The sequence below is a fragment of the Pholcus phalangioides genome, unplaced genomic scaffold, assembly GCF_987345545.1.
Source record: "Pholcus phalangioides strain wild (caught in Gottingen) unplaced genomic scaffold, Ppha-v1.0 ptg000010l_1, whole genome shotgun sequence".
Classification (NCBI taxonomy): Eukaryota; Metazoa; Arthropoda; class Arachnida; order Araneae; family Pholcidae; genus Pholcus; species Pholcus phalangioides.
Window position 1 is genome coordinate 28598133 of NW_028301603.1, and position 27897 is coordinate 28626029.

General features: G+C 35.7%; 1 protein-coding gene across 3 annotated transcripts; it reads right to left on the minus strand.

Moving 5' to 3' along the window:
* Positions 1-249: 249 nt before the first annotated feature.
* LOC149081224 (uncharacterized) lies at positions 250-27860 on the minus strand. 3 transcript variants are annotated; one of them, XM_089238052.1, is made up of 7 exons: positions 27730-27860; positions 23826-23884; positions 17631-17749; positions 14495-14570; positions 13833-13896; positions 9808-10337; positions 250-1640 (listed from the first exon to the last, which is right to left on the minus strand). In XM_089238052.1, exons 2-7 carry the CDS (start codon positions 23833-23835, stop codon positions 724-726), a joined length of 1716 nt encoding a protein of 571 aa, XP_089094178.1. In that variant the 5' UTR covers positions 23836-23884; positions 27730-27860; the 3' UTR covers positions 250-723. The 3 variants fall into 3 exon arrangements, with proteins under 3 accessions (XP_089094178.1, XP_089094179.1, XP_089094180.1); XM_089238053.1 differs by lacking the exon at positions 27730-27860 and adding an exon at positions 27178-27683; XM_089238054.1 differs by lacking the exon at positions 23826-23884.
* Positions 27861-27897: the final 37 nt, after the last annotated feature.

The following is a 27897-nucleotide window of genomic DNA, read 5'->3' on the forward strand; positions in this document are numbered from 1 at the left end:
AATTACAATAGCAATGGCCTTCGTATTTACAAGTTCGCAATGCTAATTACACATTAAAAAAACTGAAACACAGAACTTAATGATAATTTAGAATGAATAGATGGAACTTTTCACTTTCTAAGCATTTTTCTGCATCAGTTGTCAAGGGAGGGACCAACTATAGGGTTAACATATGCGGGAACAATGTTCCCGGCTATTTTCATTACCTTGAACATGGACAAACAAAATACCAGAGAATCGTGTGGGGGGGGGGGGGGGGGAATCAAAGTTCTGTCAATTTTCAATCTTGAGATTTGGAGCTTATATAAGATATACACGTGAAACGAGACATCAAACTGTAATCCAATTTAGATATCTGTCTGCCATCAGACTTCGCCAGACATAAAAAGTATAATTACCTAAAAATTTTCATGTGGAAAACTTTGTTTGATATTCAATGGCTTCCCAAATTTTAAGCTCCTTCACAAAAACGCCCTCTGAACATATTAAAAAAAATAAAATTGAACAAGAGAATATCTGAAGCCAATCTAAAATGATCGCAATTCACTCAGTCGTTAAAATGGTCCTGTGAGTAACACGAATGAGAGAGTTAATTTGTTGCTCTCACACGAGCAACGTAGTACAGGATGCAGAATAAACACACATGTGCATATGAACTCGTGACAATTAGGGAAAATAATCACAATTCAGTGACATCACAAAATTGGGACAAGTTTCTACCTTTTAAACATGTGGCGATTTAGATGTCTTGTACCCGGGAAATGCTTCGATGAAAAGCATCCTTCTGCTATAATCTGGGGTACACTGTGTGAACATGTCTGGCTGCAACACAGAGTGGTACCCTTTCATATGTTGTTGGACTGAGTTGTCTGCTTCAGCTCTGTCCACAAACGTCTTTCTGAAATGGCAGCCAAAGCAGTTGAAAACGAACAATGAGAAAGGGTTGGGATGAATAACTTGATGCGGAACCATCACTTTGATCTCCTCGTCTTCATCATCAACTAGATCAATGACAGGGTAGTTCGGAGTAACCTTAGGTGTGACAGGAGGTGCAGGAATCCTCTGCCAACAACTTACTGCACTACTAGTTTGGCCAATGTTGAAAGGTATCGACTGAGTGCAGAGAGCTAAAGGTCGAACTCTGTGATAAGGATGGTCGTGGCTTGGCATCTGGATCACAATCTTATTCACTGGAACTTTAAAAATAGGACTTGATGACCTGCAAGGTTGAAAGTAATTATTGAGCTTAACACTGTATCCTTTTACATGTATAGAAGTGCCCTTGACATAATAAGTTCCAGACACATTGATTATGCTCTGCCTTATGTCTCTGAGTTTAACCGAACATTTCCGTGCTTTTAGCATCCGCCTCCTAGGCCGGACTTCAACAGTTTTAGACTCCAGAACCACTATATCTGTTTCATGTGATGCAGCTGTGGAACTGCTAGATGAAGGTAAAGGTTCTATTGATGTTGAGCAATCAACAACGGGTGCATCTAGTAGAGATTGTTGCTGTTTGACATCTATGGCACTAGGTTTCTTTTGAGTCCGTTCTTTTATTACCTTTGGATCCAGTCTTTCGATGCTGACAGAACATGGTTTGAGTAGCCGCTTCAGCTTCCTACTTTTACTGTTTAATCCTAAGAAAAAAATATAAAACTCATTGAATAAATCAATACTAATTTTGACTTAAGAAAAAGTTAACTCCTCAAGAAAAAATACCATAATTTCCGATACATAAGCTGCACCCAGAAAAATGACTAGGTTTTCTATACATTTTGGCCAATAACTATCAAGACTTAGGTACAGTAGATTTTTTTGTTAATCCAGAGCATTTTAGACCAGAGTGTGCCGGATTACTGGAAGTCAATTGAAAAAGCCCGTTTAAATAACAAACTTCTGCGCACAGTAATAGTGACATGTTTCCTCTTCTATACTCGAATAAAATCTGTCTAAAAATACCAGATTAACCGTTTAAAGGACAATGCTCCATAAATCAAACAGTTTTTATTGACGAAAATATCAGATAAAAATTGATTCAAACATTGAGTTTTTTTACCGTGTATAGAGGAGAGTTCGAAGTATTTTTTGAAATAAATTAGGAAACTTCAGGTTGATATAAAAATTTTTGGCAGAATTTTGAAATTTGACATTTTTTCCCCATTTCGATTAGAATTTGCCAAAATTCCAATTTTGAAGTAAATTAAAAATTATTTTGTGTGTTTCTACCACTTAATATATCAATCAAAGTAAAGGAAATAGTTTCTTTGTACTGTTAAATGTTAAAGAGCTACACACGTTCAAAAATGCATCAGTGCGCTGATTCGATTTTACCGTTCGAACCCAGGATGTTGTCATCGTTTGACACAAGTGTATAAGGGCTAATCTGGGTAATATGACACAGAGGAATGTGCTTTCTGGGGTGGATTGTTTATATTGGACGAGTACTTTTTATTCTTACATCCTTAGAAATGTATATTTTAGCAAACTGCATACGAATCAAACTGAGTTCGACAATCTTAGAGTCTTGTTGTGTGCAGCTGAGTAACCATATCAAAAAGATATCTAACATTAGAAGAAGCAGTAAGATATTTAGAAACTCTTTCAGATTCCTAATTAGAGGATGTAGAGATATATTCCAGTTGCGTGCTAATGAAAATGGGAACATCGTGGATGAAGATGATATTGTTGAAAATCATCTAGTATCAACAACTCCAACTGATGTATGTGAAATGCTAGGTAATTTTGCAACAACGAAGATCAGTTGTTAGAAAACTCCTGAAACGTGTTCTTCAAAAGATGTAAGGCAGAAAAAAGGAGCAAAACGTAAGTGCAACACTCAAGTTTTAAGAAAAAGCAAGACAGTTTTGAGCAATCTAAAAAAAGTTATTATATGGGATAAAAAAAATTATTTCTAGAAACCGATCAAAACCTCAGCTCTGGATTCCATTGGAAAAGATTTACAGATTTAGCATATAACCATTATAGCACGTTGGATAATTCATTGAGAGTGTCGAGAAGCGGATCTTATTTCTCATTTGGAATTCCGAAGAGAAGTGACAATGAACCTTCTACGATCTAAGGAGGGGTTAATTATTCATCCAGGTCCACGTTGTCAACTGAAGAAAAGATGTCAGGTCATCTGATGGCCATTATATTGTGTCTGCGACGCAAGGATGGTGTGCGGTTTGCCAAAACAAAACATTATGTATATGCTACCAATGTGACAAACAGGTCATCAAAAATATATGTTTATCTTCCTTTATCACGGACATTATAAAAAAATTTGAATTTCCTGCACTCATTTTTATGTTAAAAAAATCTGTATGTGTTGCGAATTTGAAGTTGAAAATAGAAAAATTCTTGTGATAACTGTACTGAAGAAATAAATAATCCTGAGAATATAGGCGATACCAGTTTCCACATTCACCTCTGCCCAAGTGCCAAACAAAGGAAAAAATTTTTTTTCTTCAAATTTCAAACTTGATCTATGTATAGGCATGCAAAAGGACCTCAAATTCCAAAACAATAAGTGACTTTGTTCATAGTTCGGCCTTTAAACGATTAACGCATGGCTGGATTATCGGGTCTACTGTATATCCCTTTCAGACCCTGGTCCAACAAACGTGTAGGTTGCTTTTCTCACTGTAGAATTTTTTCTTTTGACCTCAGAGTTAAACCCTGACTTGAAGGATTGTGTTAGTTTTGAGTAAGAAATATGGTGGATATGAACTTTGGGGGGTGGGGGGGTTCTTTCATCAGAGAACAAGCACTTAAAGTTGATTTTTGGGGTTTTTTTTTTTTTTTTTTTTTTTAAGATGACTTCCAGGAGAAAGTGCCTCTGGGAAAAGTGTGATTTATTACATAAACTTTTGCAATAAAATTCTGGAAAAAATTGTATGTGAAGATGAATATACCAACATCAGCTTGGCTAAAAAAATTTAAACAAAGTGAGTAAATAATAATAAAATTAAAATTTGAAGAAAAATTGAATAAAGATTTGCCGATACATTTATGTTTTATATTTATTTTCTAAGTACCAAAAATACAAAAACATTTTGAATATTTCACAAAATAAGCGCTAGGGGTCTGAAAGGATTATACCAAAAAATAAAAAATTAGCATTGTCCTCCAAGCAGATCAATCACTATACGAAGTAGAGCGCTCCTACTTAGAAAAAGTACGACTAAAAAGTAAGACGGGGAGGGTACACCCCCCCCCAGACAACATAATCATAGCATAATAAAAAAATTTTTGAAGGGATTTCTTTTTCCTTTTTTTAAAAATTATTTTTTTATAGCATTATTTCAATATCCTGTAAGACTGCCTTGAGCAAAAGCAAAATGACACAAATGGCTTAGTTACAAAAACAACTTTTGGCCAAAACAGTGCACTAGCAACCACAGACGATTGTTTTCTGTCTATCCTCACAATATAAATTACATTCTTTTTCGGAGTCTTCCATAGTCCAGTCTGTCAACTCTCTTTCTGGATGCGCAGCAAATTACGAAGGCCTGTACGGTTTTTTAAGAATGACGCGCTTTTAAGACCACTTTAAAAAGCACAGCGCAAAATGTATACGTTTCAAGGTCCAATCCCTCAAGATAACTGGAGGGTTTACTGCATTGTCCATCTTTTTTCAAAGGGATTTGTTTACACACATTTTACTGTTAAATGCCAGTGTTAATTATTTTCGACAAATGAAGCACTTTCATTTTTAGCTTTTTGTAAATACTGTTTATACCTCTGCATACTCTAAAAGTACAGAAGAATGCTATTGGGTAGCATCAGAATCACCAAACCTAGAACAGGCCTATGTATCCAACTGCTTTGTTAAGAAAACTGTTGTTTTACATATACAGGGTGGTTCAGAAAACATGGGAAAAACTTTAAGAGATGGTAGTACACACAAAAACAAACAATTTTCAGAGAATGCATGGGCTAAAATGGAATAAAAACATGCTACAGGGCACAACATAATAAAACCGAGGATACGAGGAGAAAACACAAGAATAATGTGCATGTTAAAAAGTAATTTTAATGAATAATTTCCACTCTTCAGCTGTCCCCACAATAAGAGATCAAAATATGACAAGCTACAGGACTACCTCGGTTGGAAAAGTGACGTCTAGATAGTGCAGTACCTCTTGCCCAAAATGGACTGGAGCTCCATCGTGCCGGAGAGCAGATAGAACATCCTCCAGCGAGTCTGGCAGCATCTCTTGCAGAAACGCCCTGTATTTGCCCTCGTCAAGGCATTCCGGTAGAAGACGTCGTCCTGTTAGGTGGTCGCTGATGATTCCTGCCAAACATTGACGGAGAAGCGTCGCTGATGCGCACACATGTGGATTTAGAAACCCAGATACGTTTATTATGGGTATTAAATACACTATCTCGTGTGGAAAGTGTATTTATCTGAGAAAAGAGCAGTTGCCGCAAAATCTGGGCGTGCTGCACTCTGCTGTAGGAGCCAGCAGGTGAAGTGTACGTGAAAAGCACAATCTTCATTCAATGTTTGGACTCGTTGAAAATTGTATGGGTGCAACCTCTCACCCATTAGCACCTGTCATGTTGTGGATTGTGGCACACCAAAGCTACCACCCACAGCTTGTGTACTTGTATATAGTTAGCTAATCTGTCACCATCTCAAAAATCTCATCTTCCACACCTGCTGTTCTGGCAGTCCTTGTACGATCTGCATCAGACCAGGAAGCAAGAAAGGATCCCATTCCGCACAGCTGCTGCTGCAAGCGTGCGAATGTTTTTGGATTGGGCAACTGCTTGTGGGAAAAACGCTCTCTGCACATTTGTGCTGCCTCTGTGGTATTTCTGTTTGCAGCTTCACAAATGAAATGCATGTCTGCTTTTTCAATATTATTAAAGTGTGCCATTATCCCGTTTTAGTTGCACTGTTAGTATAACTAAAACTTTTGCATACCTGGTAGGTTTTTGTTTTCCCAGATAAGTTTTGGAAGGTGACAATAAGGAATGACAGAATTTTTCTATATGAACATTTATTACACTAATTTTATATTAATTACAGCAACAATTGATCGATAATCTCCAGAAATGATAATCATGATGTGGAAATTTTAAATGTTTATGTTAATAAGATTTAAAGTCAAAATATCACACTCATTATTGAAATCTGTCGCCAATACGATGATCGAGAAAAATATCCACATGACTAGAAAGTCAGTAACGTCCATGTCGAAGCAGAACCTGAAGTCGTCATCATTCTCAACACACCTAGAATTCACACAGTACCACATTGCAGGAGCCCGATTACCATAGCGGCCACCACATCTCATCATAGGCACGGCGATCTTTTCCCGAGAGATCGGTGAAACCACAATGATGAAGTATGGCACTGAACACGATCACCTCTACAGAACTAATGAGAAAGCGATCGAAAGGTGGCTACAACAATGGTTGTTCATCCTTCAGAATATCATCATGATAAGTGCAGAGACGCACAAGACGCCTTTATCATGAGTTAATTCATTCTGCAAAAACAAAGTCAGTGAGCGAGAGGATAACATGCAATCAGTATTTGAGGGAAACTTTCCTGACCATGCAGGGTCACCACAATATAGAATTTGGAGCAGATTTATAGCAAAAAAAGTATGTACTGGAGTAACAAAATTAGTGTTACAAGAAAAAAGCAACAATATTTGGGATCGATAACAAAAATGAAAAAAAAACAACCCCACAAAAATTATCGTTAAAAGCACCCATATTTTAGACAAATATGGGTGAAAATAAATATAGACAAATTTTTCACACCAGTCTATTTAAGATGACACTCTCTGCTCACCAAGGGTATTATTTTCTGTCTAGAACAGCAGCAGCAGTTTGAATGGGCTGAACATTTTCTATAAGTTTTCAATTATTTTTCTTCTTTAAATTGGTAATTTATTCAATAGGGAAAAAAAATCTTAATTTGATATTTTTATACTTTTGTGTACAGTAGTAGTTGGTGCCACCTATCTTCCAAATCGCAAATGCGTGGATATGTAACTGGGTGCCCCAAAGCAGAATGTGCCAAAATCTGTGACGTACGTCGCAGTACAATTAGCTCTACTGCAGAACAAATTGGAAGAAATTTAAGAAAAAGTGCCGAAAAAAAAAACCACTATTACATGTATGGGGATTTTTACCACAGAACATTTCCAGTCAGCTGAGGGTTCGTCGCAGAACAGTGCTAAACATTCTGCTTTGGGGACTGGGTGTATATGTGTGGTATAGGTCTGCTGATTGCCATGGCAACATTTATTTTTTTTCAAAGGAATAGCGGACTGGAAAGTGAGCAGGTATCAAGCCGCACTTTAAAATGCTGCAGATCTTCACCCACTCCCAATATATTGATATATATATATATCCTAGATCTTATTATTAGAATTATATTACAGAATCATTACATTGTAAATAGTTGAAATTTCAAACCCAATTTTTTTTATCACTTTTTGAAAATTATTTTCTATTATTATTCGCCCCAGATTCGCTGCAACTTATAGAGTGGTAGAGTGGTCTGCTTCATGCAGAGGTTGGTCCTTGAGCCACTCCTGTTAACAAGGAGTGAATGAGCATGTTTTTGAAATCATAAAACCTTAAATGTTCTTTGGTAAATTAGGCAGTGTTATGTGTTCGGAAGGTATTACCATTTATGTTTCGAATGGGAAGTGAGGAACTGATGATGGATAAATATAAACAATTTTTTTTCAATTTTACGGACACAATTCCTGCTGGCTTCTTGCTAAACTCAGAAAGAAATGGTTGCAAAATGGGAAAAAATCTCGGAAGCATCAACATGATGTCTGACGATTCAGCACTCTTCATTTGGCTGTTATCAAGTTTCTGAATTAGCATTCCTAATTTGGCGGACTTGCTCTTTTATTCACAGAATGAAAACTTTTTTCACAAAACATCAGGATTTGATGCAATGACGATCGACCATAGTGATTTCTGCTCCTTGCAGTGACATGGTTTTTTTTAAAGGAAACATACTTGCATTTGTGATTTAAAGTTGAAAGACTATTGTAAACCATCTTCAGCTGTACGATCACAGATATTATCAGGGTTTCTGGGAAAATCAGAAAATTGATTCGGAAAAAAAAACCATGTGTTTCTCTATAAATTTGTAAATTTATCTGGACTTCCGGCAACTCTTTCTTGATCGAATGAATTATTGGGGTTCGACATGTTTGTTCTATAATAAAAATTAAATATTTTTGAATTGAAAATTTTTTTTAATGAAAATCTTTGTAAAACTTGCCAAAAAGTTTTGGTGGCTTTTTCTGAAATTCTGGGCACACTGAGACAAAATTAGCTATTTGGTGCAGAAAAATACACTATTGGAGCAGGATGGCGCAGTGCGGCACAATTGGCGCAGAGTTCCCACCCCTACCCTAACATGGATATGTTACATTACAACAGTTGCACGCTGGAATAACTTTACATGGCTGGCGTCAATGCCCTTTATTCACTACGATGTAGATTTGCATATGGTTTCTTCTTCCCCCAATAAATTTCAACAGGAATGCAGTTTTAACATTTGAGGAGTGGCCATTTCGAAACATGCTAGCGCTTTTACGTTTAATGTTAGACTATGCATTCTTCGATGACAATTGTTTGTATTGGTGTGTACTATCACCTCAAATTTTTTCCATCTTTTCTAAATCACCTTGTATATAAAATTTACATTGTAACTTTAAATGATGAATGTTAGTTGCTGTCCAAGACCATGAACTGGTAAATACAAAATTATGTTTTCCCTCCAGACAGTTTTTAATGACTACTCTACTTGCTGAACCCTGAAACTAAGCAAATGAAAAATAAATAAAATGGTCCACATACACCCCCTCCAAATTACCTAAAGACGACAATTTCTGCTTTAGCAGAATCATTAATTGCAATCTACAACATTTGCAATATATCACAATATATATATGATTCCCACCTCAATTAAAATCAGTTACATGAATTTTGTTGATAGGATTTGGTAATTTAAAAAGAAATAGAGAAAATAGGACAAAAGTATGATATTTTACCAAAAAAATACAAAGGACCCCTGGGGGAGAGAGAGAAGTGGCAGCCCAATTAACAGCACCAACCAAATCAAAACGAAACTCTTTGAGAACACTGCTTTAGGGCAAATACCAGAAGAAAATAGATAAAATGTCCTAAGAAAAATTTGCCTCGACTCAAAAACTGAAATCACAAAGTGTTCGTTGAAAAATAGGGGAAGGTTTGGTGTAATCATTAAATAGACCAATGTTTCTCACTTTTTGATGCTGCCTACCCCACCCCCAGTAAAGATCAATGTTCTGTGGACACCTGTAGCATCGAAAGGTCAATTTCAACACCACCCTCCCACAAAATGTATTGTTTTTTAATAAGTTTGCATACCATTAAAAATAAAATAAATTAAAATTTCACAGCACAAAATATGTAAATCATAGCAGTGGTGGAAAATGAAAATGATCCAGCGGATGAACCCCTTGCAAAGTACTCGCGAACTGCCCCAAGGAGTCTGCAGAAAACCGGTTGAAAAACAGTGAAATAGACGTTAGCTGTAAGAGAATAAAACTAACTTTTACACAGCTATATAAACCTCGCCATTATTATGGGAAATTGCAATAACTTGAACAAGTATGCTAGGCTTACTGGAATGAATTAAAAACAATTATTAAAATGCAGTTATCTAAAACAGAAAAATGACAGGCAATTTTATGAGTTTGGATTTGAAAGTGATTTAAAAATCACTTTCAAATCCAAACTCATAAAAAGAAAGGGAATTAAAATTACCTGTCTTTATGACTTTCAGCCGTTCCAATCGCTGGCGTTTCGTGAACGAGTACATATGACATCCTCCTTTGTAATTTTTCTGAGGTCTGAATGTCTCTGGATATGCCTTTGCCATGCGACACCTCAGCTTGGGGACATCATAGTCTTTGGATTTCGTATTGCACAGTGACACTCTACAGTAGAAGCTATATTTTTTACAGCACTCCATAGCCGTTGTTGGGGATATCATGTTTCCAGACTTCATTTGCCCTTCTTCCAACCACTTCTTTCCAAGTGGCGATGAAAGATCCACTTCATCATAAATTTTTGTGAGAGATGGAGTCGTGAACTGTACCTTTTCACTGTGTTTCGAGATATGTCTCAGAGGAAATTCAGTCTTTAGTGTGTCGGAAGGTCCTGCAGGAGCAAGTTTATTCTTTGGAACAAGGTTCAGAACCTGGAAAAACTGCTCGGCACTGATGCAATCATCTGAATAGTCTACATCTGTGAATTCTGGCTTAGCTGGAGGCAATACCTCTTTCTTGACAACCCTGTAAAAAAGAAAGAATTATTCTTCAAGTTCGCACAATAAGCCTAAAATTTTTCTCTTGATAATCAAGTTACAAGTGCCTTCACAAAACTTAAAAATTTAATCCATTTGGAGGAAAATGAACTGAACATAAAATGCGCACTTGAGTCACCAAGAGCTGGGTAAGAGCCAGGTTGCCATGGCAACTAGAAAATCAATATTGGCACCTAATATTTTGTATATGTGGTTGTTAGTCTAGGGATGGCTCAAAATTTTATGATTTCATAATAAGTCCCAGAAAAATAAAAAAAAGTTATTTAAGAAACTTTTTCCTTGTGAAAAAATCATGCTTGGCTCCTACAAAATTTGGTTGGCACCTAAATTTTTTCTGATTTGCCAAGCCCTGTACATTGGGGACACACTTTATGGAATGCTTTAAACTTTGAAGTGGCTCGGCAGAATGTTTGCAATGTAAATGTTACAGTAAATATGTTATGATAAATCCTTATACACATTAAAATACGATATGCTTGAAAATAATGATAAATATGAAGAAAGCCAACATTACAACGCTGATAATAATTTATATGTTTTTATCCTTCTATTCACTTATTTTCATTTAATTTTCACGGCAAAATGTGCAGTAAATACATTATGTATAGGAAAAACTGATAAGTGGTTGAATGTAAGTGATATTTCCAATGATTTCTTCCACATTTATCATACCTACAACTTTATTCAGGAATTACACCAAATCACTGGTAAAAGTGATGAATTTAGGAAAATAATAAAGTCGTAATATCTTACTGAGATTATTGGTGATTATGCATAACAACCGGTCACATTTACAGTAACATATACATGTTGTGAAAGTAGCCATTTCATGCATTTATGTGGTTTAGTAGTCGAGGAAAGTAGTTGCGCAATCTCTTATCAACAAAGGGCCTCGGTGAAAGATAACCATTAAAAGATTTTTACAGGGCTCCCACTCAAAAAAATTATAAAAAGTAGGAAAAAGTTAGACTAAACAGTAGGATGGGTACCCCCCCCCCTAGACACCATAATTATAAAATAATTAAAAAAATCCCTAAAAAAATTTTTTTTGATTGAATTTTTTTTTCATTATACTATTTCAGTATCCTATAAGATTGACTAAAGTCAAATCAAAATGACAGAAATAACTTTGTTATATTGTTATAAAAACAATTTTTAGCCAAAACACCGATAATTCTTTTCCATCTCTCCTCACAATATATATACTATATTCTTTCTTTTTTTTGCAGTCTTCCACACAGTCCATTCTGTCAATTCTCTTCACCAATGCACAGGAAATTATGAAGGCATTTAAGTTTTTTAAAAAATGATGCTCTTTCGAGACACACTTCAAATGCACGGCGAAAAATGTGTAAATTACAAGGGCAGGCATAAATAAGGTAAACCAGATGGATTTATTGCATTGTCCATCCTATTTTTTTACATTTTACTGTTCAATACCAGTGTAATCGTTTCTGACAAATGAAGCACTTTCATTTCTAGCTCTTTGCTGAGCATTTTAAATACTGTTTATGCCTTTTCACATGCCTTAAAAATACAAAAGACAACTGAATGCTATTAGGTAGCATAAGAATCACTAAACCTAGAATAGGCCTATGCATCCAACTGCTTTGTAATGCAAACTGTTGTTTCACCTATTTGCACCATAATTTTGAATGGTGAATGTTAGTTACTGTCCAAGACCATGAAGTATAATAATTACAAAATTATTTTTTCCATCCAGACAGAAGTTTTTAATGACTACTATACTTGTTGAACCCTCAAACTACGCAAACGAAAAATTAATAAACCAAATGGTCCACATACATCCCCCAAATAACCTTAAAAACTATATGATTTCTGCTTTGACAGAATAATTAATTGCAATCTCCACCATCTGTGATATTTGGCAATATATCAATGTGATTCCCTGCTCAATTAAAATCACTTACACAAATTTTGTTGATAGGATTTCGTGGAAAAGTAGGACAAAAACTAGAAAGTAGGACAAAAGTAGGACGAGTAGGAGCCTTGCTCACCTCTAAACCACTTTCCATTCAAAAGCTAGACTCTAACGTTGGTTGTGATGGTTTTATCTTGTGCAAATTAATTTTGAGAATGTCCAAGAGCAAAACGCTACTCATTGGTTCAAAATTATAGCCATGCAGTTGGTTGAAAGCCAAAAATGAAAAAAAGAAAGTGACATATCTAAAAAAAAAAAATTTCAGGATTATTCTGTTTTCTCTTTAAATGGTTAAACAAAATGAGAGGAAAACGTTTTTCAGAGCTCATGTTATTACTAAAAGAAAAGACATTATATTTTGCATGCTTCAAATTCAGTCACAGGTGGCAATTCACAAACTTGAAAAATCTAGTTTATCATGTAATAACATTCTGCATAAAAAAAAGTCACATAAAACAAAAGGGAAAAAACAAAACCCAGGGATTCCTTTGGGGATTAAAAAAGGTGACCCATATTATAGCATATATAAATCATTTTTACGGAACGCATTTTTCATGGTCTTGATTTTTTAGCAATAATTGGCAACTTTGCTTGCTTTTGGCATCACATTCTGTGACAATTGCTGATTCTTCGTATATGAAATTCTGATTTCCCATATTTTTCTTGAGAAAACATGGCCAGCTTAGAATTTTAGAATTTGGGGGGGGGGGGACTGAAGGAACATTTTCTTTAGGAATTTTTCATTCACATGAAGCACAATTAGCAGACATTTAGGGATCTTTTCATGAAGATCCGGTCAGAAATCAGATTCCTCTGATTTTTCGTAAGATTTTAATAAGACCAAAAAATCTGAAACATTGGAACCTATGCAAAGTCAATAAAAAGATCAAGAATTAAAAAAAAAAAATGATTGACACATATTTTAGTTGATATATTCAATTGAATGAGTTTTTAATTTAATTTTCAATCTTTATTAACCCTAAAATACTAACTAAAATAAAAACTGCATATTACACACTTGTCTGACTGTTTCAGAACCATGTAGTTAGTATTCTACAGTTAAAATATATTATATTAATATATTTGTTTTAATTCTCAGATTGCTGAAAATGTGTATCTTGCATGTAAAATGCGCTATTTTGTTTAAACACATCATTTTTCAAGCTGGTATGGGTATAACAAAACGTTTGCGTACAATGAATAGTTTCACTATAACCTCAGACTTTGTTATAAGCAAGTCCAACTGTGTATCTGAAGTTCTTCCCCCCTAAGAGGCTGGAATAAAGACGTGTATTTTTTAAAATAATTTGTAAAAAGTAACAGACTGCATAGACAAGAGTAGAAAAGAACCCACATTTCCCCCCCCTCCCCTACACAAAAACATGACCAACCTTTGGTTTCTTGAAATTTCATTAGCTGCTAGTACAAAAAATAACATAGTTTTACTATACAACCATGTTTTTCAAAAAATAAACCAAAACCAACCAACTTAAAAAACAATAAAATTTAAAAATTACATACTTCTGAGAAGGTAACGGCACTAGTCTGGGTAGGGGCAAGACACAAGCTGATGGCTTCTTTATGCCTAGATGAGGAAAATTAACTTCAGAAATCAACAAATAACTGTTACTCAAGAGATAAACCATTTCTTAGGTAACATCTTGTGATTTTAGATAGCTTCTTATCAGGCCCATGAACCATTAATCAGTTGACCGTTTACATCTCATGCACACAGTTCAAATTACTTACACAATAAATCACCAAAACAAAATTTTAGTCATTTTTGATTGATAACATAAAATTATACAGCAAATCCTCAAAGTAATTTCTATTAGCATCCAGCTGTGCTATAACATGGCTGAATTTTTTTTCTCAAGGATCTCGAAGTATGTGGGTGCCTTGACCCTGACTACAGGGGGACAGTGGAACATTGACCTTCCCTACAGGGAGGTCTGCAATATCAAAAAATATTGGGAAACACTGATTTATGCGAAGTTACAAATTCATGAGCAGAGACTGGCAGCTTATTACAGTGGCACACATGCATATTCCAACTCTAAATGGTTTTATAATTTACTACACAGTAAATGAGCTTGAACTGAGTTTGTTAAATAAATCATTTCAAATCATTGTCTTTTCAGTAGCATTAGAAAAAGTAGCTGAAAGAAAAATGTAATCAATACCTGGATTCACAGGCGTTGGAGCATTCTGGTTGCTATTTCTAATAGCTGGAAGAGAAACAGCTGGATGTCCCATAGCCTACAGAGACACAAGAATATACACAATACGAATTAAAAACTTATGTAGTCCTTATCACAAATCCTTAAAATTTTTATAACCCACCACATATATTAAAAGCTTGATTAAAACTTTCAACATGACACCTTATTTGCTAGTACAACCTAAATACTATAGCAGCAAAACAATTGATAACGCTCAATTTAGCTTTATGTGTAGGTAATCAAGCTTGTTTCATTCAATAAGCAAGTACTATGAAAACTCAAGTGACCCAATAAGAAACTCGGAAATCCAAGATCTTTGAGACTCCAGCAGCAGTAACTAATTGACAAGCCCATAACTATGTATATCTTGCTGTTATTCTGGATTTGCCACAATGACAGGCAGCTCAATTAAAACACTGACATAAGGAAACTGGATATGGAAATCTGTTTTGCATATCATAAGAGGGTGAAATACTTTCTTTGCAATTGACTCCAAAAAAATAATATACAGACGTGCCAACTTTTGGAATCCAGAAATCAGGAGATTCTCCCGAGGGGGGTACCCTCCCCCCCGGCACTCATAGACTCAATCAAAAAAAAATTCACAAAAACTTTATTTTTCAAAAAAAATTTTTTAAATCAATTAAGAGAAAAAGTTCCACCTCCCCCCCCCAAGGCAGGTTCTGCATTGCCCCTGAGCAGAATATAATTCCAAGTCAGTCTTTCCATGCAGAATAGAGAAATCGCATCTGCATCAGGGTTTAAGTTACGATCGTATTTTTCGCAAAATGCAAAAGAAAACTGCAAAATGCGAAAGTAGTAGCCACTTTCGCAAAAATGCATGCAGGAGGTACATAACGAGTAGACATCCAACCATCAATCATTACATTAGCATTGTAGCATTTTGCTAAAGTTTTTCCCCATTTCCGCTTTTTGGCGAAAGGAATTTTTTATTCAGCTTAAACCCTGATCTACATACTGTAGATCAATATGACCAATATCTTAACATGGGAAAAAACTGACTTCAGTTTATGCTACTTTTTTTCGTTGGAAGTTTTTTCTTTTAACATACTTTGAAGTTAAGTTTGAACCACACTCATTTTTTAATTATAAGTTATCGTTATCAACCTGCAAGACAATGTGAGGGGAGGCTCCTTTATTGACAAAAATGTCTGTACTCAGTTTACAATGTCCTAATTGCTGTGCTGTGTTTATTCGTTATGATCTGTGTGTAGGCTTATGTGTAACACTGCTTTTGTGTGTGAAACGGTTTTCTCATAGTGAAGGCACGTATAAATTAAAAATTGTTATTTGAGCTATTAGTTCCAACAGCAATCACAATATTATTTAATACCTTATTAATTTTAATTTAATAATTCATTTTAACCTTGTCGCAGGCCGCAACAAATCAGCACTATATCTACAATAAAAAACAAATACCCACTATTACTGTATATGACAAGTACATTCATTTAAAAAATACAATAAATTGCAGAATACGAGTTAAAACAAAAAGAAAATTTCATGATAACAAAGGATTTAGTTATGCAAAGTGAAGGCAGACATAGAAGAGAAACTTGTCAAAGAAACACAGGCATTAAGTTATCGGGAGAATAAAAATGAGGTTATGGTTTGAACCTAGGCATGACAAATCAAAAAAGAAATTAAGTGCCAAAAACATTTATTTTTTCTTTGAGAAGAACCACCACAATAATAATTGCTTTGAGACTTTTCTGGGACTTGGTGACCTTTTATCATGCTGGTGGTAATGGCTGCACGAATTCAGAAAATTTTGAGTTGTCCTCAGACTCTAATTTAGTCATCACACATAGAAAACTTAGAACCAACCTACACATATGTAGCGACCCTTTTTCAACTGTTTATTATCATTCTTTATTATTATTATTATTATTACGCTCCTGCCATTAAAGTTATAATAGTTGTATAAATTGTAAATAAAACATGTAAATAATTAACACTCGCTATATTCTAAATGTGAGCGAGCCTACCAGCGACGAAACGCCCCGACAACGCGTAACAGTGGTGACCTGTTTTTTTGAACATGTGAGATGCAAGTTGGTGTTTCCCTTTCCCGACCACGTTGTTTCTGCTACGACCGCCTTATGATGGCCCTTACGCGGTCATCAGCAGAGGTGATAGACATTTCACATTTCATTTAGCAGTTCCCTGACCGTGTCACTACCATAAGTGTTGACAGACTGAAACCTGCCTTCTTAATGAAGCCAAAGGATATAATTTCAATCCCACGGAAGACTATATCCTCTCGCTAAAAAGAAATGGAACTGCGTTCCGGAAAGAAAGTGAGTTTCAACTTATAATTCGTCGAGAGCCTATGATCCTCTCGACTGGGAGGGGGGGGGGGGTCACGTAGCGACCCTTTTTCAACTGTTTATTATCATTCTTTTTTATTATTATTTATGTCAGTGTGGCAACATGTGTATTTTTATGCAGTCATAGCCGACTATCATTATTGTTTGTTTTGCATTCGGCTTCTCCGTACGTCTGCCACACGCTCCTGCCATTAAAGTTATAATGGTTGTATAAATTGTAAATAAAACATGTAAATAATTAACAATTGCTATATTCAACTGATAAGCGAGCCTACCGAATGACGTCGTGCCCCCAACATGTAACACATAGAACCAATGCTGATTTTTTTAGTCACCATACACACCTGGGATTTATCAAGCTCTGGTTCTAACCATAACTTGAAAAACTCAGGCTGCCATGACCAGGGGAGGCTTGAGAAAAAATCTCTGTAAGACCTATTTTTGGCATCCTTGCCCACATTTTCTTTTGGCGAACATTTTTTTTTTTGCACTTTCAACCTGGATTTGGCTGGGTATTGGACATGATAAGACTGAGCAATTGGTATTGCCTGAAACTATAGGTGATTGCCAAATTCGAAACCTATACAGTACAAAAATTTACGTTCCCCCCCCCCCCCCAACGTGGGAAGGGACCATTGAGCTCTGGGGGAAAAAATGCTTGGCTTCTAATAAATTTGGCTGAGACATATTTTTTTTATGAGAATTTGCCAAGAACTGATTTATCAAACTAACATCAGTATACTCACTTCTGCAGGTACTTTATTAGGATTCCGCTTTTCAACCACCAAAAGATACTTTGTACTGGGACAATAAATTACTGTGGAGCCATCTTTCTCTATTACCTTGAATATTTTCGCTGTACCAGCTGCAACAAGAACCTCAAGTTATAAAAAGGTCAAAATATAACCGATCCACACAGTGTGAACCACATTTAGAATTTGAGTGAAATGTGCATCTAAGCTATATCAATCATAAGTTACATAGCAATATTAGTTACCCATCAAACCTTAATAATTAGCCTAGTTTTTTTTTATACAAAACGGCTGGTGGGACACAAGTTAAAGATCCCTAATCAAGTGTTGTGTGAATAAAATTCTGCAAACATTTTTTCTCAGATTGTTTCCGCATCTGAGTGGTAGCTTATGATTACATGGCAATACATACACACACTAAAATTTTTTAACACATTTATGCAAAGATTAACTCCAAATAATAAAAATGCCTTCCACGTATTGTAGCAACTAAATTGAATTTTAAAACCACTTCATCAAAATAATTAACGTTGAAAATTGGTCTTATTACATTAGTTTCTACATTATTTAGGGGTAATGAGTACATTTCCCTCAGATCATTTTTATTAGTCATTTGAATGCCCATTTACACTATACAGTTAACTAAATTTTAAGCGAGTTCAGAATATGCAAACAGTGCATTCAAGTTGTTGAATATTCAAGTGACTTAGTGGTTAAGTAAACATTATGGGGTCTGTGCAGAATTTTTTGTAGGGTCCTGTTTTCGGAAAATTTCTTATTTTTGTGAAAATGGTCATTAACTTTGTCAGAATAAGAAGTTTTGCAGGCAATGAAATAATCTAGTTAATCAATCATAAAAAGAAATGAAATGTCAAATTTTTATATGGTTTCATTGATCTTTATTTTGTGAAGGGTTCAGAAAACAGACAGAAATTGTGGCTGGACAGACCCCTGATTATGCATGTGCCAGTGGGTGTGGCCTCCTATTATCCAATGGTTGCTGTCACTTATACAGTGATACCTTGGCAAATAAAGCTTACTCATTCTGGAATCACATTTGTTAGCCGAAACCTGATTTTCCATAGGTTTCTATGGAAGGAACCAACATTGCACTTGTATGTATGTTGATTTATAAGTTGATGGAAACGTAACAACTTATTGTGTGATTCTTGGGTTTTATAGCCATACTTCATAAGTATTGGATAAAATAGTTTCTGTACTCTTGAAAATTAAAGAGGAAGAGAAACATGATGCAATATCATAAATAAGATTCATTAGAATCTAAAAGCGTAGTTCAGTTTTGAACTGTCAATAGGAAGAGTTTGTTTTTCCCTCAAACATCTTGGGTTTTTATTTTCCCTTTTACCTCCTCTGGGCGAAATAGCTGACTATTGTACTGAAGCTGGTGAATGATTAGTATATGCTTAGAGGTTGCTTGCCAGGGTATGAAAAAATCATGACTTTTTTGATTTAAATCAAATTTTTGATTAAAATTTGCTGACTACTTATTAATTAAAACAAATCTTGTCAATCATTACGAATGCATATTTTCATAACACCTGTCATTTTCTCCTAATCACTCAAAGTTAATTAAGCACTAATGAATAAATTACAAACGAACTTCAAGCAAAAAATATTAACACCAAAAATTTGTGTTTATGTAACATGAAAGGTCATTGAGACACCAAATTAACTTCATGGATTAACAGTTTTTTTTATAGAGAAAAGTGCTTTTATTAATGATGACCCCTCCCCTATTAAAGTGAATGAGTGGTAGCAATCTCAGTATCACACATATGGTGCAGACATCTCAATTTACTGGATGTACAACCAAAGGGCCATTCAGCATCAACTAAATAACACAAATTCCATTGACAAGATTTTTTCTTGTATGTGTTTCCGACTTGCATGATGCTGCTTGATAGTTCACATTTTTATTCTTTCACAGATTTAATGAATTTTGGTAGAATAAACGAGCAAACTCACAATTTTAATATGAAAAGTCCAATGATATTTATGTTGGTACATCTACTATTACTTTGAATCAGCAATTAAGGGTGGTTCTTAACTGGGCGTGTGCAGCAAAGCCTTTTTGGGGGGGGGGAAGAAGGGGTGTGACATGGGGGAAAAATTGTAATAACTGATTTTTCAGGAAAATTTAAATGAAAAGAAGTCTTCATTGCACAAAATTCACAACGCTAAAGTTTCTTTTTTGCCCAAAATACTTTGTGGTTTGTTTACATCCATACCTAGTGTTATTAGCATGCTGCGATAAACTTTGATACTGTTGAAGCATTTGACTGAGGAAAAACGTTAACAAATTATCAAGTATTAAAAAAGCCATGTGTAATATTGTTGTCAGGCGTGGATCTATGGGGGGGGGGGGGGGGAAATCCAAGCAAAATTTAGAAATAGTAATATTTCATTCAATAAATCCATTGAAAATTATTTATTTGTAGCAATGTTTTTGATTAAACAACAAATTCAAGAAAAATCTCCAATCAAAAAATGGAAAAAACTGGGGAATTTTTAAAAAAAAGTTGGAACAGAAAAAAAAACCGGAACTGTCCTGGAAAATAGGGATAAAATGCAGGACCAGGGTTTAAGCTTCTGTCGCATTTTTCGCAAAATGCAAAAGAATCTTAGAGTGAAAAGGAAGTAGTAGCTACTTTTGCAAAAAAATGTGTACAGAAGGTACGAAATGGGCAGATATCCATCCATTAATCATTAGCATTTTCAGAGTTGCCAACTGCTATGGATTGTCCGTAGTTTTTATGGACGGCCACAATAAATTATGAAGCTAAAAGAGACACTCTCAATACTACAGCAACCGGATTAAAAAAAAAAGTTGGGTCCGAGTTTCTTGCAGTGTTTTATTTATTTTTATTATATTTTTTTCGGAAATTGCATCGATCTTTACCATAATGATGAATTTGTATGCGAAAGTGAGAGTTCGAGAGAAGACAAACTTGGAACAGATCTATTTTGTCTGTGCGCGAAAGGCAATCTGCAAAGCCGAGTATAAACCTGACGCTCTACTCGATGCCCAAAAACCTGTTTTCCATCAAAACCGCCTCATGCTGTGTGCTAAAAACAGGTTTTTGAGTGCTTAAAAATGGTGGAGTAAACTGGTTTTTCACGACCAGACTTCATTTGCATTGTGCATGGTCAAGCTCACAGAACTTGTGTCTGAAAGAATGTTTCATCGTATGTGCCGTAAGAGCTTTGATACAAAGAAAACGGGAGTATAGGGGCGGGGGCTAGGGTTAGCAGAACCAAGTGGAACCATGCTTAGAACAAAACAAGATACATGGGGTCTAGGGTTGCAAGAGATGTCCATATATATATATGACCCACAAGGGTGTGTGCACGTTGGGAGTGCATTGAATATTCATGAATTATTTAGGGCCTCCACGACCTCGGAAAGTTGCTTTGGTAGGGGCAGGTCACGTGGTCTGAGCCTTCTAGGTTCCAGTGCCAACAAGAGGTGCTGTTTTTAATGAACTTTCAATTAAAATTTTAAAAAAATTTGAGTTTATTTTTCATTGCACTGTGATTATGACGTCCTAGAGGGGTACTCCCACTCACATGGCAAAGCTGAACATTCATCACTACTGACAAGCTTTAAGCCAATGTTGGCATGTCTGAATTTTGCTAAAGCTTTTTTTTTCCCATTTTCGCTAAAGGAATTTTTTTTATCTAGCTTAAACCCTGTGTGGGACATATGGCCACCCTTATGCTACACAATTTGAAAAATCCCCTCTCCCGTCAGTGAGCTCTAGATCTGCCCTTGATTGTTGTTCTGGTGTGAAGAACAATTTGGACTTTTTTTCTCAAATTCACAAAAAAAATAATTTTAAATACAGTCGGAGATTGTTTTTTAAAGACACCATTTCATTACAAACATCAGTGTTTTTATATACAGCAACTATTATTCCCTTTCCAATATAACCACCATGCAATATAATGCTAGTTTTTTTGACGCAAGCAATGAATGAATGAATATCATGTTGAGTGTCAACTGCAATCACTGAGCCATAAATAAACCTTTCCTTATAGCTCAGTGACTGCAATAAATGTAGGTTTAGTTTTCGAATTAAGAAAGCCATAACTAATAACTATAAGCCAAAAAGGGAATCAAAAAATATTTTAAATAATTTATAAAAATAATAAGTAATTAACGCAATTACACAAAAATTCAAAATTAAAAAAAAATAGAAAGCATATGGGTGTGGGGAGGAAAATCATATTGCACTGGGGGGTGCGAGATACGAGAAATTGATAAGCACTGATTCAGACCAGGCATTTCCAAACAAGAGTAGGGAAAAAAAAAGAAAAAAAAATCGCTGTAGAGAGATTTATCATTATATTGAGTATCGTGATAGTACTACAATAGTAATTCACTGTACTTACATTGGGACACATTTTTAAGTACGCGACTACTTAACATTTAATTAACTAATAAATCACTCAACTCGTAGAAACGGGAAATTAAGAACGCTTAGTTTACTTCAAGACACAGTTCGCATACCTGTTTGACCATTACAAACATCTATTCTGTATATCGTCATCAATTTGTACTCATTTCAAACTTTTTATTCTGTAGTACGACAGTACCTATAACATGACATGATAAGATGCTGAAAGTTTGCTACATTTATATAACAGCCAAGCAGACGACAGTATATTCAATAGCTGCTGAAAGACTATTACATTTATCTGAGCAGACGACATTCCAATGGGAAAAATCACCACAGAATATCTATAGGGATAACTAGGTTGCTGACCATAATAATAAAGAAAAAAGGGGGGGGGGGTCACTTCAAAATATTATTGGTACACAACTCTCATTAAAATAAAACAAATTCTTTGATTTAAAAAAAGTGAGCTTTCTAGTAAACTTCGGAAAATAATTTTTTTTTCACTAAAACAATGACGTCTGAATATTATTATTTGGGGGGGGGGATATTCAAAAAATATGGGTCATATAGTCACCAAATAACTACAATGATCAGATATGCTCAATTGTCAGGGGGTCTGGAAGCTGAAAACCCTGAATAATTAGATCAAGTCTGGAGGGAGGAGACCAGAAATGATACTTGAAAAATGACGCTCTTTCTACAATTTTCAGACATATTAGGGCTAATAACATGATACATGTTATTAATTGCACTGTTGTGTTCAATAAACAATTATTGATGTACATCAGTAGTTCCCAAACTGTGGGGTCACATTACCTCTTCTATTCAGAAATAATGAAAATAGAATGCAAACAATAAATGCGGATTCCTATGGCGAAATTACCTTTGTCAAAAAAAGTATTGCTCCCAAAAGATAAAAAAACCTTGTGAGGGTAGAGAAAGAAAAGCTCTCGCTTTTTGCTCCAGGCAAAGCAAATGGTGGTCAATTGGTCATGATGACCAATACATTTTCACAGCGCTCAAATCTCATCTCCAAACCAGCTTTTGGGAATCTTAATTTATTCCATCAAATAAGTGCGGTAGATTTGAAAAACAAGACATTGTGATCACAATAATATGACAATCACTTATCGCATACTATTCTAACTTGTGCAGCAGTCAAAGCTCTCCCCACAATCAAGCAGTAACAAATATTTAGGGATCGAAAATTTGATTTACCATATCCAATTGGTTAGAAAGAAAAGTTTCATCATAATCAAGGTTTGACAGAATATTTTAAATAATAGCAACCAGAGATACATATTTTTCATATTCTCAAAATAGATGTAATAAATGCAAAAGTTTGCTATTTTTTATGAAATAAATGCAAAAAAATGTTCTCCTACCCCCTCCCCGAGAACTCAAATGATAAAACTTCCATACAAGAACAACAGTACTCCCGTTGTTCGAGTATACTTTGCCACAGAATTAAAGTATATGTAAAATTCTTTCGTTAGTTTAGTTGGTTTTTGTGAATACAAAATTTTTTAATTGAAAAAATCTTTTTGTGGACGAATGTAAAATTTTTGATTTGAAAAATATTTTACGGATGAATGCAAAACTTCTGATTTAAGAAATGTTATTGAAAATAAACACAAAATTTTTTACTTTTTTTTATTTTGCCAATGAACGCGAAATTTCCGATATGGAATTATTATTTTTCTGCAAAATTAACATATCTCTACCAATCCCTAATAAATAATAATGAATCAACAAGATGTCTCCATACCATTTTCCATAATTGTGGAGTAGACAGACGCAAGATCGGGACAACAGCTTATTATATAACTGGAAAAAAAAAATTATTCAAGGTTGATTACAGCATCTACATTGCAAACTTGACACAGTGTTACAACTGATAAAAAGGCATAAATCGATACTACAGTCACATCTCCATAACAGGATCTTGGCAGGACTTTCAAAAGCTAACGTCAGCCAAATTTCTTTTAGGAGCTCCAATCACCTTTTTTTCTCCGTAAGAAAATACATTCAAAATTTTCTACTTTTTTTTTCACGAGACTTAGCAACAATTTATTTTTCTGTTAAATACACAGACTGACATAAATTTGGACAATTTCATGCAACAATCCCAAATAGGAAATTTCGGCGCAAATTCTAATTTTTTAGTCACCATGGCAACATGGCACCTGAAAAACTTAGGGTTACAATAAAGCTTCGCAATGATGAAAAAAAAGGGGTTGAAGAAACAGTCAGCTGTATTGAATTTACCCCACTAGAGTTTGCACACAATATTACGTACCTGATCGTAAAGGGATTAATGCAGGGGGTTCTCAAACTGTGTGCCTCCAACCTTTGTCAGACGCTGCAGAGCAGTGATCCTGACAAAGTCTTTTCAAAAATATTCTTTGTTAAACAGCTCTAGGGAGCTCGCAGATAGGCATCGAAAAGGGGCGAAGTGAGTGGAAAAAGTTTGAGAACTCCCCCCCCCCCTTCAGTGTTAAGGCATGGGCTGCCTTACAAAGATGAGATCTGGATCAAATTTTCAAAAATTTGCCTAGTAGGGCATGGTCAGAGATACGGGGAAGGCCCCCCCCCCCCAGCGCCAAAGGTAAAGTTGACTGATCTAATGTATATATGCATATATAAATTGGCGTCATCATTGCGCCCCCAGAAATAATTACTGTGCCCCCCCCCCAGATTTCCAAGTTTACTCTGCCTATGCTGGTAGGGCCTCAGAAAAATCACTTGCCTGGGGCCACTGATGGAAGTGGGTGGGGCGACAAGCAGGATGATAAACATGAAATTTTGGAATTATAAAAGAAATCTCATCACACAATATCACTCTTTTGTGATATCGCCATACCTTGACAATGAAAATGTTGAAAACTTGGGAAACGGCCAAAAAATACCCAAAACAAGAATGGACTATCACATGGGGCAAGTTTAGTTCTCCCAAATGCAAATTTATGATTTTGCCACCTTTGGGTTACACTAATTCTTGAATAAGTGACCATTCTTGATTAATTTTCTTGCCCACCCATTTCTCTGATTCACCACCTGGCGCTATAACCCCATTGCCCCCCTTCGCAAATATAACCACGTCTTCAAGTTACTCTTTTGATCACTCCCATGCTCAGAGACTCCTGGTTACTCTTTTGGTCGCCCACTGACCTTGTCCCTCGCTCTCTAGGCAGAAGCGGATTAGTAGTCTTACAACCTGTGTGGTGTTCAAATTTTGCTGCCTTTCTTAGATTCTACTAATTCTCTTGGCCCACTCATTCCTCAAATTTGCTACCCCTCTGAATCCTACTACTTTTGACTCGCCAAGACCCCATAAATACCTCATAGCTGTTCCTCTCTTCCATAAATTACACAGGAAATTAGAACCGTTCTTGTCAAACATTCAAATATCAATGAAACAAAAATTCAAGGTATCAAATTCACATGATAATTTTTACACAGACAGAATCAACAGTAAATCCGTAAAACTATTTGTAAAAAACCATTAAATTTGAATTCGGGGGGATCTGATTTAGAGGTGGAGGTGTTTAAGACCCTTCCAAACATTGGGGGGGGGGGGATATCCTGTTTCACCCTCCCCCCCCCCAGTTCAAAGGATCCCGGATTTTTTGAGTTAGAAAAAAATGGACATAATAGAAGAAATTTAACTTCCTTAAATCATACATGAAATTAGAATTGTTCTCATCAAACATTCAAATTTACAAAATAATAGAATAATTTTCACACAGAGGAAATCAACACGATACATAAATCCTTTGAAAAAAGACCATTAAATTTGAGTTCAGTAGCAGGATTTGATTTAAAGGTGGGGAGGGTACCTTTCAAGACCCTTCCACACATTAAAGAGGACACTGTTTGACCTCTCCTTTGGTTAACCCTTAACTGGCATGGTGGGGTCATACATATTCTTCATGTTTGCCACCCCTTGAGAAAGAAATGCATCTGGACCATCTTATTTTCAACACCTTTCAACCTAGTTGTTTACACGTGTTTGAAAAATTTATGTTATTCTACCATCAGTGATTCCCAACGTGGGCGTTGGGGGGCGATGGAATGTTCCAAGGGGGCGGTAGAAGCTACGGGTTTAACATAGGATCCTATGGGTTAGATTGCGTTGGGGGGCGATGGGAGAAAAAAATTTCTGAAGGGGCGATGGGAGAAAAAAGGTTGGAAAACTATGCTCTATATCATTGATCAAAGTTTCCGTGGGGTCATACTTCACCACTTGCATGTTTTTTTGTTGTCTGATGGTGGAGTGTTCAGATCGAAATGACACATCGGAAGAGCGCCAATTTTCTCAATAACAGTCTCAAATTAATGGCGGAACATTAGATATTTAAGGCAAGGTTGAGGATAGTGTTGTTCGTGAATTATACACAAAATCTGTGTAATCAACATGTCATGGTGCTGTCTGCAAGTACCATGCTTCAGACTTATAACGACTAATTTTTATGCTTGTTAAAAGTCGTGTAAACCCCCCCCCCCACATTGCTTTTATGAAGACTTTTTTTGTTGATTTTTAAAATACATTAAATGTAAATGTTTAATACATACAAATTTATCAATACATTAAAACCCCTCATAACGGACACCCCTCTTTTTTTTACGGCCAAATAATAATTTCCACTTGTATAATAAAAGTATGAATTTCAAACCTCTGATTAACGGTCACTTCCCCCCCTCTTTTATGAGCAAATTTTTTTTGTCCTGTTGGTGTCCGCCAGAGAGGTTTTAACGTACTTGCCGGGGTCAAAATGACGGTAGTTACACACAGAATTTTCACAACGCCAGTTAAGCATTAAGAACTCCGATTTTTTTTTTTTGAGTTCCACGAGGGCAATTTAGAAGCCACTGAAAACAAAAAAAGAAATTTGACTTCCTTAAATTACACAGAAAACTAGAACCACACTCTCATCAAACCCGCAAAATGACAGGATAAGCTTTACACAGATAAATCCAAAAACCATTTGAAACACCCCATTAAATTAGAGGGGGGGGGTAGGAGGCACCCCCCCCCTCCAATACACTTGGGGTGGGCTATTTGACACTATTAAGACACCACAATTAAGATACCCATATCATATTAATTAATCTCATACCAGACTTTTCGAACTCTCAGCTGTTACTCAAAAGGTGTCCCCTGAACAACAAACAACAACAACAACAACAACATGCAAACTGCCCGCCATAGTGACGTCAAGAGAGTACTACTTCATAAGGCCATCAATTGCCACGAACATCGGCAATGGCGATAGATGACAATTTTCCATCCAACGGACGAATGTCTCATAACGCCACGTTCCATCCGAAACAATCTATCACCAAATCCATCACCTGACCCACTTCAGTAGCAGTTAACACCAGACGACACACCATGGATTGCAATAAGTCCTCAACGGTATATAAACACACACTTATGAGGACACAAAAAAAAAAAAAACAACAACAATTTGAAATTACGACCACAACAACAATCGAGAAAGAAAACAACACAGTTGGTTCAGCACTTCCCGTTCTCAGAGAACGAGTCATTACCCTACGCAGCAGCGGTAGTATTAATCTCAAACAGAAAAGAAGAAACCAGAAATCCGGGATACTGCGCACTTTCTATGTAAAAGTAATCCTTTCCTACTATGTAAAAACGGACTCACTTGATGTTCCAGACGACAATTTCTTCTCTCCACGCGCCAAAATTAAAAATAAACAAAATTACGAGAAATGTACAACGATGGGAAAAAATGGCTGGACTTTTCGTAACGAACACATTTCAAAAAAAATCTGAAAATAATAGATGGCGCTGGCATCGCTGGGATTCGTGG